The sequence below is a fragment of the Globicephala melas genome, chromosome 9 (assembly GCF_963455315.2).
Source record: "Globicephala melas chromosome 9, mGloMel1.2, whole genome shotgun sequence".
NCBI lineage: Eukaryota > Metazoa > Chordata > Mammalia > Artiodactyla > Delphinidae > Globicephala > Globicephala melas.
In genome coordinates, this window is record NC_083322.1 from 81974413 (window position 1) to 81987610 (window position 13198).

Consider the following 13198-nt stretch of genomic DNA (forward strand, 5'->3'; position numbering starts at 1 on the left):
TTTCTTATTTCTTGAAGTAGGCATTTATCATTATTTACTCCCTCTTAAAACTGCTTTTGCTGCATCCAATAAGTTTTGGTATTTTGTATTTCCATTCTCATTTGTCTCAAGATGTCTTTTGATTTCTCTTTTGTTTTACTTTCTGACCCATTGCTTGTTCAGTAGCACAGTAGCATGTTGGGGAATTGGCACATATTTGTGAATTTTCCAGTTTTCTTCTTGAAATTGATTTCTAATTTCATACCATTGTTGTAAAAGATGCTTGATATGATTTTAGTCTTCATAAAATTATTAAAATTTGTTTTGTGGTTTATCATATGATCTATTCTCGAGATCATGTGCACTTGAGAAGAATGTGAATTCTGTTGCTTTGGGATGGAATGTTCTATATACACCTGTTAAGTATATACCTAAGTTAGGCAGTATACTGGCCTAACTTATTACAGGTTTTTGTTTTGTGGTTCCCATGAGTCTTACATACAATAGCATTATAACATACCTATAAAGGTTCACATATAACAACATATTTATAACAGTCTATATTAAGTTGATAACTGCTTAAGTTTGAACACATTTTAAAGCTCTACATTTTTACTCTCCCCACTGGCTTTATGTTTTTGATGTCATATTTACGTCTTTATCTTGTATATCCCTTAAGTAATTATTGTAGCTACAGTTATTTTTACTACTTTTGACTTTCAACCTTTATACTACCTTCAGTAAATATTTACCTTTACCAGTGGGGTTCATATTTTCATAAGTTTTTTTGTTACTAGTTAGCACCCGTTTTTCATTTAAAAAATTTCTTTAACATTTCTTGTAAGACTGGTTTAGTGATAATTTATTCTTTTGACTTTTTTTTTCAGTCTATTTTTTTCTGGTTTTATTTTTATTTGTTTTTATTTTTTATTCTTTTATTGAAGTATAGTTGATTTACCAATGTTTCACATTACATCAAAGTGATTCAGTTATACACAAACACACACACCTACGTATATATATAAATTCTTTTCAGATTCTTTTTCATTTTAGGTTATTACAAGATATTGAATATAGTTGCTTGTGCTATACAGTAGGTCCTTGTTTTTTAATCTATTTTATGTATAGTATTGTGTATCTGTTAATCCCAAATTCCCAGTTTATTCCTCCCCATCCCTTTCCACTTTGGTCATTATAAGTTTGTTTTCTATGTCTGTGAGTCTATTTCTGTTTTGTAAATAAGTTTATTTGTATAATTTCTTTGATTCCACATGTGGTATCTTATGGTATTTGTCTTTCTCTGTCTGATTTACTTCTCTTAGTATGATAATCTCTAGGTCCATCCGTGTTGCTGCAGATGGCATTATTTCATTCTTTTTTATGACTGAATAATATTTCAGTGTGTGTGTGTGTGTGTATCTTCTTTCTCCATTCATCTGTCGATGGACATTTAGGTGGCTTCTATGTCTTAGCTATGATAAATAGTGCTGCCATGAACATTGGGCTATCAGAAACACATATTGTTTCTGATTAGAGTTTTTGTCTTTTCCAGATATATGTCCAGGAGTGGGATTGCTGGATCATATGGTAATTCTATTTTTAGTTTTCTGAGGAACCTCCATACTGTTTTCCACAGTAGCTGCACCAACTTACATGCTGACCAACAATGTAGGAGGGTTCCCTTTTCTCCACACTCTTTCCAGCATTTATTATTTGTAGACTTTTTAGTGATGTCTGTTCTGACTGGTGTGAGGTGGTACCTCAGTGTAATTTTGATTTGCATTTATCTAATAATTAACGATGTTGAACATCTTTTCATCTGGATGTTGGCCATTTGAATGTCATCTTTGGTGAAATGTCTGTATAGGTCTTCCGTGCATTTTTTGATTGTTTTTTTTTGTTTTTGTTTTGATATTGAGCTGTATAAGCTGTTTATATTTTGGAATTTAAGCCCTTGTCAGTCACATCGTTTGCAAATATTTTCTCCTAGTCCATGGTTTGTCTTTTCCTTTTGTTTATGGCTTCCTTTGCTGTGCAAATGCTTTTAAGTTTAATTGGGTCCCCTTTTTTTAACTTTTGTTTTTGTTTCCATTACTCTAGGAGATGGATCCACAAACAATTGCCATGATTTATGTCAAAGTTTGATCTGCCTATGTTTTCCTTGAGGAGCTTTATAGATTCTGATGTAACATTTAGCTCTTTAATCCATTTTGAATTTATTTTTGTATATGGTGTTAGAGAATGATCTAATTTCATTCTTTTATATGTAACTGTCCAGTTTTCCAAGCACTACATGTTGAAGAAACTGTCTTGTCTCCATTGTATATTCTTGCCTCCTTTTTTTTGTAGAGTAATTGACCATAATTGCGTGGATTTATATCTGTGCTCTCTATCCTGCTCCACTGATCTATGTGTCTGGTGCCAGTACCATACTGTTTTAATGACTGTAGCTTTGTAATATAGTGTGAAGTCAGGGAACATGGTTTCTCCAGCTCAGTTCTTCTTTCTCAAGATTATTTTAGCTATTCGGGGTCTTTTGTGTTTCCATGCAAATTTCAAAATCTTTTGTTCCAGTTGTGTGAAAAATGCTATAGGTAATTTGATAGAATTAATCTATCAAATTGAATTGAATTACATTGAATCTTAGATTGTTTTGGGTAGTATGGTCATTTTAAGAGTGTTGGTTCTTCCAATCTAGGAACACGGTGTATCTTTCCATCTGTTTGTGTGGTATTCAGTTTCTTTCATTGATGTCTTATATTTTCCAAGCATAGGTCTTTGGCCTCCTTAGCTAGGTTTATTCCTAGATATTTTATTCTTTATGATGTGATAGTAAATGGGATTGTTTTCTTAATTTCTCTTTCTGCTATTTCATTGTTAGTGTATAGAAATGCAGCAGACTTCTGTATATTAATTTTGTATCCTGCAGCTTTACTGAATTCATTGATGTGCTCTAGTAGTTTTCTGGAGGCAGCTTTAGGATTTTCTAAGTAGAGTATTATATCATCTGCAAATTACTCCTTTAGGTTTTTCTTGTCTGTGAACTTTTTATCTCTTTCACCTCTGAATGATAACTTTTTCAGGTAGAATATTCTTAGTTGGAAATTTTTTTTTTCTTTCAGCGCTTTGAATATATCATGGTTATCCCTTCAGGCCTGCAAAGTTTCTGCTGAAAATTCTGCTGATGGTCTTATGGGGGTTCTGTTGTATGGAACAAGGTGTTTCTCTCTTGCTGCTTTTAAGATTCTCTCCTTGTCTTTTACTTTTAATATTTTAATTAAAATGTGTCTTGATCAGCATCTTTTTGGATTCATCTTTTTTGGAGCTCTCTGTATACCTGGATTTGGATGTCTGTGTCCTTCCCAAACTTAGGCAAGTTTTCAGTCATTATTTCTTCAAATAAGGTATGTGCTCCTTTCTTTCTCTCTTCTCCTTTTGGGACTACTGTAATGCAAATGTTAGTCTACTTGATGTTGTCCTATAAGTTCCTTTAACTGTCTTCAGTTTTTTTTTCATTCTTTTTTCTTTTTGGTATTCTGATGGGTAAGTTCCACTGCCCTGTCTTTGAGTTCACAGATCCTTTCTTCTGCTTTGTCTATTTTGATGTTAAATTTTCCTTAGTGTATTTTTAATTATTGTATTCTTCAGCTCTGTGACTTTTATTTTGTACTTTCTTACATTTTCTATGTGTTGAAGTTCTCATTGTGTTCTCCTGAGTTAAAGGAGCATCTTTATGATCATTACTTTGAACTCTTTATCAGGTAAATTACTTATCTCCATTTCATGAAGATTTTTTCTGAGGTTCTATCTTGTTCTTTTGGGGGGAACATATTCCTTTATTTTGCTTTTTTCTCTGTGCTGGTTTCTGTGCATGAGATGTAATAGCCCTCCTTCTCAGTCTTAAAGGAGGGGTCTTGTGTAGGAAATGAACCATATCATTCATCTGTGCCCTAGCTCTTGGTTTTCTCTGACACATTTGTGATTGTTCAAGCAGCCTATTTTATTTTTAATAGCTCAAAGTAGTTGCACGTGTGCAAGACCTGTCAGCATCCCAAATAGGAGGAACTCACCAAGGACTTAGATTCAGGCTGATTGGAAGCTCTTAAATTATGCTGCAGCTCTTAAATTATGCAGATTTATACTGTCTGGTGGGATCATAGTTTTATGCCAATTTGGCCTCCAAAACCAAGTGTTCTGGAGATGTGCTCTGAATGGAAGTTGCAAAAATCAGGGCTCCAGACAAGTAAAATAGTTCTTTTCTGGAAGTTACCAGTGAGCTATAGTGAGGCAGAGGGAGAAAACTGAGCTGGTGTTCACCAGCCTATGTTCCTGAGAGTATGTCCATAGGACTCAGGTCCTATGCCCCTCAGGTCAAAGATCCAGGGCAAGCAAATACACCTCTATCACAGAAAGAATGGGAGTGTTTCAGTCTCTTGTTTGTGCAGTGTCCTCGGCATGGTAGTCTGCCAAGAACTGTCACTCTGATTGTTAGAGTCCCATGAGACTCAGGAGCACAAGGCCCTCTGGCCTCTAGAGCCAGGTGAGGGGTATCCCCTGGGAATCATCCTCTAAACCCAGGGCATCAGGTATAAAAACTGAATTATTAAATTCATGTAAAACTCCATTATGGAAGATAGTGGTTTTTCTTAGCACTGCAGAGGGAGAGTGTGAAATCGGCATCTTCTGGCTGGAATGGGGCAGAGGAGGTGCATAAGCATGGTGCTCATGGAGGGAGGGGGAGGTGGCACCCACCTGCTGGAACAGGGCAGAGGAAGAGTGTGAAGATGGTGTCACCAGCCTCTGTCCCACAAAAGTATCCCAGCAGGCGCCTATATGTGTACTAAATGAGATGCCTGCACCTCAGTCTGACATTTTAAAGTTAGCAAATGAGCCTCTTTCATATACAGTCTGGGTGCCTCTTGTTCTGCTGCTTCTGTACCTAACCCTGGGGGAGGTGAGCCTGAGCATGTGAGCCCTTTAACAGAGTCATTTCTCAGTTTTTCTGTGCCCTTGTGGGTCTCATGGAATTGATCAGCTAGTTTTTAGTTTATTCAGAGAAAATTGTTCCTTATGCTGCTGTAGATTTGAAGTGTGTGTGGGAGAAGTTGAGTTCAGGATCTTCCTATGTTGCCATCTTCAACTGGAACCAGAGCTAAATATTCATTAATAACACAGCAAATATAAATAATACAGAAAAATAACACATTTCAGCAAGAAATTATTTGTAGAAGAAATTTCTGAATCCTAGTGACTCAACTGCCCACTGAGTTGGTTACTCCACTGATACCCCTCCTTATACTTCTAGAAACATGCTACATGTGTACTGGTAGCAGGCTGGGGTGGGAAGGGAATGGGGATGGGCAAAAGGAAGTGGCTGACTATCAATACAGATAATTCTCACAATCTTATAGGACCTTTAATTTTAAATGATTATTCGGATATCTATGGAAAAATGTGCAACACTAACGTATGTTAATATTTCCAAAAAGTTCCAGAAGAAAGAAAATTTTTAGAATCCTGCTCCCTGGTCTCTATCAAAATCTGAAGATATTTAATACTTTCTCACAATCCAGATTTCTATTTTAAGACAGTTCCTCAGAAGTCTCCAATAACTAAATTCTCCTCTTTAATATTTAGGAGGTGGAGTTTATAAAACGACCCACCACTTATTTCCTATCCTTTCATGTAGACCCATCTTTTCATAATGACCATAGTCCTCAACTATGTAGACTGATTCTGGGGAATATCTCCAGTGTTAATATCTCTTACTTGCCCCTGACCTATCTGCTACTTTACATGCAGTAAATATGAATATTTGTCATGAATATTGTCAAGCAGATCAAAGAACACATTCTAGAAAATTTAGAGAGTATAAAGTTAGTACTATCTCACCCTCTACTCTGCCACATACATAGTTCTGTTACCATCTGAAAATAGCATTTACAAGTTCAACAGTCAAATGACAAAACTTAGTAGAATATTTATAGCAAATTTTAAAGTCTGATGGATTTCTTCTCATCTCAGTATGCTTATATAGCTTTGTTCTCTTAAGTTATTCTGCTGATATATCAAACTATTACCAGCAACAGGTCAAATAAAACTGTTACACAGTGGTCCAATTTCAGTATGACTTAAATCAGGGCTTTTTCAATTTCTTGCGTATAGAAATCGCTTTGGTATCCTATTAAACTACAGATTCTGATTCAGTAGATCTGGGTTAGCATCTGAGATTCTGCATTTTTAACAAGTTCACAGGTTATGCTGAGGCACCCGACTCAGATTTCACACAATTAAAGAAACAAAACTTTAAAACATTTATGTTTTCCTAGGTATGTCACAGTTCTCCTTCATGAGTGTGTAGAATGGAACATTTCTGAAGTATGTACACATAAGCTTACTAGCATCTGAGAACAGTTGGGAAAAGAAAATGGGAGTTAATATGTCAATAACTCATAGACAAAAAACAGCTAATATACAATTATAGTAGCAATATCAAACAGTATTGAAGTCAAGCACATTCAAAAATTATAAATGAAAAGCAAATCATTTATCTAAGAAAGTTTTTATTTTCACAAATATTTAAAAACGTAGCTTCCTTTGAGCCAGGAAAGGAAGAAGCAGAGTATGCCTATATGTATTTGATACAGATATTCAACACTGACTCATTCTTAGTTCATTAGCTCAGCTCACTGCAAATAACTCAGAAAAACAATCATAGGTAGTTCTGTTAGTGTATGCAGAAAAGGGTAAGGGACAGTGATCGTTTAAGTGGAGTGAGTGGAGTGGTTATTTAGAGTTGTAGACGGGCCAGAAGAGGCAGACAAAGAGAGAGCAGCCACAGTGTCTCTAATACATTGAACTTCAACCGGAAACACTGAACTGACAGGTGGAACACAGCTGCAACAAACTCGAGCTCCAAAGATAATTAATGTGTAGCTCAGACATTGAAAATGGGTTAAGATTGACAGATTATTTCACATGTAAAAATCCAAATACAAATATCCAGCACTTTCACAAGAACAAATTTTCAGGGATAACCAATTTGCCTTATTAGTACATTTTTTTCCTGAAATGATACCCCCTTTTCTTCTCTTTTTCTGAGAACTGAAAACTGTATAGCTCTTTTCATGTACTTGTCAGCAACAGTAAGCCTTCACCCGTTTTAAGATGCTATAGATTCTCTAACTTATGTTAACTCTTTTGCACATGCTATACATTTTCAAACTTAAGTTTTGAACAACTATAGTTTTGTGGTGATTAAACATACCTTGGAATGAAAATGTGCCACTTTACAAAATGGTGCAAGTTTTCTATGGAATAAAACATACAAATTCATTCACATGTACAATGACACTTTCTCTAAGTCAAACAAGTCACGTTTAACACATTCCCAAAAGCGCCCACTCCCAATTCAGCATACGCACATGCACACGGAAACACACACACATCCAAATCCATTTTTTATATGAAAAATCTATCTCCCATTTATTAAATGAAGTATTATTTTTTTCTACTGGGTATTTTTAATGTATTTCACTTATCTTTGAGTATGAATTATCCTTCCTCATACATAATATATAGAATTTAGAGAAAACATGGTGAGGAATGGTAAAGATTAGAATATTCATGTATTTAGTTATAGACACATAAATCAAAGCCTTTTTCCTGATATCTATATACTATGAGATGCATTTTTGTATGCAGATTTAAAATTGATTGGTTATACAGTTCTGCCATGAGGTGGATATGTAATTTCTCAACCAATTCTTCTGAACAGTTTCTACTTTACATCATTCAGCCCTACTTAGTTTAAGATTTAAAGAAGTATCCTTTATATTCCTCCTAGATCAACATGTCCACAAATATCCTAATATGGCGAAAGTAGACTCAAGTATCAGAAGAGGATGTTTAGGATTTCATATGTCCATATCTTAGGGGGAAACTTTTTTTCTGTTCCCAATAAATGAGAGGACATTATTACATCAGTATGTTTTGAGTATCTTCAAGATTTTCCAACAATCCTTCCAAACTGGTGGTATCTTAGTTTGGGGTTTTCAGTATTTACCCTGGCAGCTAGCATGAGGAGATTAATTATTCTTGATTTTAGTATCTAGACAAACCAGTTACTAATAATTTATCCTAGAAACCTCTGTGTGTAAACATAGGCAGAATGTGATCCATCTTCTCTTTCTATGGGGGGCCTTTTTAGGGGGCCTAGTGCTCTCTGCCATAAGTGAACCCCTGCTAAAGAAAGCAGGGTTACCTAACAATATGTCTTCTAATAAAAAGGAAATATACTTCATAGTCTAGAATTTAAATACTGTAACTCTAAAGCATGACCAAGTATCTTTTTATTTCCTTTTCCCCCAACTGGCTCAAAAAATTAGCAAAGGAAAAAGTGGTCAAGATTGAATTCAGAAATGTTTCATGAGGAAATATAGATGCATAAAGAAATAAAAATTCAGATAGAATTCATCGGTTAGAAAACCAGAGTAAATGTTTTGTGACACAACAGGAACTGGACAAAAGCACAGGAATTTAAGGAGCAACATTTTTTAATGTTTGAAACCAGTCTTTCTGAGGCGACTATGAAAGCAAGAATTATTACAACAAATAACTATGAATGGACATTCTACTCTTTGTAATCTCCCACACAATAATTTCTTTATTATCATTTACATCTCTTAATACTAGCACAGCATTCTGAAGTTGCCAAGCATAAGTTATATGCAACTGAGTGAAAAGATCAAAATCTACTCAGATTTCCAGAAGAGCTGCAGAATGTGGAAAATGACAAAGTCCCTAAACATGTTCATTTGCATTATCACTGACAAAAATGTGAGCCATATTGTTATAAAGAGCGTGGTGATAAGGCTTGCTCATGCTGTGTGAAGGATTTAATAGAGAAAGAAAATTAAATAATGTTTAATAAATGGTTCATAGGCCAGTCATTTAGTTTCCATTCTTAAATGTCTTTCAAAATAGTTGATACTCATGAAATGCAATGTCCTGACAGTCCTGGGGTCTTTGTATTGCAGGGGCACTGATGAGGGTAGTGATGTTTTCCCTTTGATGAGGAAGACAAGAGTTCAGGGTCCAGGATTTGTTTAGAACATCCACCCATCTGCTGAATTTAGCAAACTGGAACCAATCAGTGAATCAGTACCAAATAAAAATAACTGGATAATGCTGAAGCCACATCTGTAGAAACTGAAATCCATTCCATTGTGAACATGTTGAATTTTAAAAGGTGCTGTTTTATTCAAAGTATGGATTTTAATGACATCTTAATAATCCTTTAGAAATGTGCTGCTTCTCAGTACAAAAAAAAAAAAAAAAGTGCCACCAGTTCTTCAACTATAAGATAAGGTGTGTTTTGCAAACATAAAGCATATTAAATCTTTATTTTGTAGGTCGATATTAAGAAAGATCCTGATGTAGCTGGTGCATAAATGTAAAGACTCATTTGCTTCCTGGAAAGCAGAAGAAAGGTAAGTACTTATCAAAAACTCGTGGAAAAATAAAACAGGTAATATTCAAATTCTAATTACTGCAGATGTCATGTTTTCTAGTAATTAGCCCAATTTCTCAAGCTGCAGAAAAAATTCTCTGATGAACTTCATGGATAAGGCAATTATTTTCCCATTCCAGGATACATGGAAGGCTGCTTCCCAGCTCTCAAGAGCTGCGCGTGGCCAGATAAGGAGGGGTAGCTCGTTAAATCTGCTCTGGATGAGCATTTCCACTCTTTGCTGTCCCTTCAGACCATCCTCCATTTAGCGGTGTATATACTACTACTTTCGAAAGGACTATTGGCTTATTCTCTTTGTGATCCATTGAGCAAAATCACACCTTAGCTCCACCATCTTTGCTTTACTCCCTCTTGTACATCCATCTCTTTATTTTTCAATTGTTTATAAATCTTCCCAAAGGCATAATTATTATAATATTCAAAACTGAAGCTTCTTTAAGGAAATCTATATCTGTAATTCTTCTAAATCTAGTAAATCAAGTAATCTACAGAGAACAGTGTTCTTCTCTATTTGTAAAGAAAAAAGACGTATCGTTGTGTAAAGAGCAGTAGCTTTTCCCTGTAACAGTCAGATGTTAAGCCAAACCAATATACTTGTTGACAAAGGCACTCTAGAAAGTTTTCAGTCTTTCACCTTAATAGAGCCATGTACAGACCCAAGATAATTGGCATTCAGGGCTCATTAAGCACTGATGAAATTGTTCATGTAATTTCAGTAGAGAACTATACAGAAAAAATTTATGACTCATACTTCATTTTGAAAAGCATATTTTCCCACTAGAAGAAGTTTTTGTTGTAATTTGGCTTATCAGTGGATGATCTTTTTGTCTATTGTATGTGTTCATATGAATTACTTTGTTTAATCATAACTTATTTGTTACTGGACTAATGACAGGTCTTAAAGGTGATGCAATATTTCCTTTATGTGTTATAATGTGAATATATTAGGTTAGCGTTTTGAATACCTATTCAAATGGATTGTAGGCAGAATTATTCAGTCCTCTTTTGAGTGAATAGTGACAGAAATAATCAGAACAAAAAATGGAGTTGCCTTCCTAGTCTCAAGCTCTCAATTTCATATCCAAAAAAATATTGTCCAAAAATTCCACTTCATTTTTCTTCATCTTCAGTTTGACTGATTCACACTGTGAAAATGGACAATTTTGCACAGTTTAAATTTATAACTTTCTGGGATGACTCCATAAGATAGAATGGATGCTAATGAATCCCTGATTATTGGAAACTCATGAAATATTATCACGGATTAGTTGTGATAAATCATGTAAAATATTTAGCATGATTTTGGCACATAATAAAAGCTCAGTAATTATCAGTGGCAGTTCCAGAATTTCTACATGACAGGTTACAGTCAACAGGCTGATTGGAAGTAGAACAAGAAGACTTTTGTTTTGAAGTTGTGATTTTTTCATACCAAGTATATTGCTTTTATTTTGATTGTGTTTATTTTTTGAGGTTCCTGGGAAGGGAGGGGGGACAGAAACTATGGGTAAGTGACAAATTCCCCCCCTACCCCCCACAGGCCATACCTATGCCAAGTATGATTAGTAAAGAAAGGCTTAGGGAAGATAGGGTCAGGCATTCATTCCTCTATGTACAAGGGGGCTTGTGCAGTAATACCTAAAACACAGAGGCCTGAAACACCTCTACAGTTTTGTCAAAACTCAAATCTGTCTACATTTAGCTAATTTTCCTGTAAACTCTGAGTAATTTGGTTTTACTGTGTGAACATTTTTGTCTTCTGTTTTCTTGTATTGTTGTATTCAGTTCTAGCTCCTGAATTGTAATAATTCATCAGGGCTTCCACACTAAACATCTAGAGTGCACACTGTGATTTTGGACAGCATGACTATATGCAACAATCCTGTTTCTATACTAATATGCTATCTTCATTTAAAAATAGCATATTTTTACCTAATTTTAGTTCTATCATTGATTGAGTTTTCATTTCTCATTAATTTCTAGCTTATTTAATTTTCCTTTTTATTTTCTTTTTTCTTGTAAATTCTAATTTCCCCAAATAGCTACCATTTTCAGTTTTACATAAACTTTCCTGGTCATTGATCTATTAAATTAATTATTTGTAATTTTAAAATAATTAACTAGCTAGAAATAATTAGGAAAAGAAAAGTTAGTACATATATAGCTTTTGTGCAACATTCTAACTTTGAAAGGTGACAATTTCATATTTTAGCCCATTCCTCCAATAATAAAGATGAAATACAGTGATCTGCTTGATATTAGTAGGCCTTATTACTCATTCAGGTTTCATTTATGTTTTAATTTACATTTAGTATCTCAAAACTTCGAGGATGTATTAACAATGATAGTTGGCCAGACATGTCCAGAAATATTTGCAGCCTAATTTATAACTCCTGTTTGATAAAATGGAAACAGTAATATATAAACTAACGTTACTGAAGCCATATATATATTTTGTTATATACTTACTTATTCTACACTCTTCAATCTGCATGCACAGTATGAAATCATAAAAGCAGTAAACATCACCGCACCAACACTGATTAAGATCATTTCTACCAGGCCAAGGAGTTCTATTTTTCCAGTCACTTGATTTCTGAACATTTCTGCCTTCTCATCACCGATTGTGCCAGTCTGTAATCAAGTTAACAATTAGCATTATTTCAGTTGATTAGTGGAGCAAATTACTCAAAACTCTCCATTTATGTATCACTCTTTTTTCGAAACACTGCATAGATGTTAGTCATCTTTATCTATAAGAAAAGACAGTGTAATTCCCTTTTCATGTCAAAGAAGGCAGTAAATGCCAAGGTAGAATATTTAGAGAGAGAAATATAATCTTCCTTTGAAACATGTTATGTAGCCCTCTCCAGTACACTGACTTCATTGATCTATACAAAGGTCTTACTGAAATATTTTCCAGTTTTCCAAAGGATGTTTCCTAGTGACAGAGGGAAATTGGAAAGGCCAACAGTTTCTTTCCTCTGAAGACTTCCGTAGTGCATTTCCTCATTCTGTGGCTAATCAATTCTGTGATTTGTACTAAAAATATCTTGTTAGGCACTCGGATAGACTGCAGACACCTACTCTTACCTGGTCTTTATAAGTTTGGTTTGCTTTTATTAGCACTACAGTATTCACATTGAGTTACTTGGAGTTACGTGTATGTGTGACTCTTTCCTAACACAAGCACTATGACAAGAAAAAGTGTTTACTAGTTGTATTATGAAAATAATGTAAAATTATAGGAAGTACTTCATCCTTCTGAAATAAAAACACTGAAAACTAACATAAACCTGACATTTCTGTGTGGCTTCGTTCTCTCAGAATAATTAATTATATAATTAATAATATATAAATTCACCTATATAGGTAATGGAAACACATACAACTTCAAATTCTATACATATGTATTCAATTTTCAAACACTAAAAGCTGTTTCTATATACAAGGAAGTTTACAGTTTTTGGTGACTAAGAGATAAGAATACTAACCTCATTAAGCCAAAGAACAGGCACCATATAATTCTGCTTCAGACCCTTTAATGCTCTGTAATAAACATTGAAAATAATTATAACAATATATACTAATATAATACCCATATATAACAGAAATGTTAGTAATTACTAGTGTAAATAAATGTTCAGAAATCAGTTGCTCTTAAACTTGCTAAGTTCCTTGATTTTT

The 13198-nt window shown here is 34.4% G+C and overlaps 1 protein-coding gene across 4 annotated transcripts in view; it reads right to left on the bottom strand.

The window, feature by feature from the left end:
• Positions 1-11980: 11980 nt before the first annotated feature.
• LOC115840853 (platelet glycoprotein 4-like) overlaps positions 11981-13198 on the bottom strand; it is a 28255-nt gene continuing 27037 nt past the window's right edge. For all 4 annotated transcript variants that reach the window (XM_030834281.2, XM_030834284.2, XM_030834283.2 and 1 more), the window contains 2 exons: positions 13006-13060; positions 11981-12145 (listed from right to left, as the gene is read on the bottom strand). In XM_030834281.2, the coding sequence (XP_030690141.2) occupies positions 11981-12145; positions 13006-13060 (220 nt within the window). The remainder of the gene's footprint in view (positions 12146-13005; positions 13061-13198) is intronic.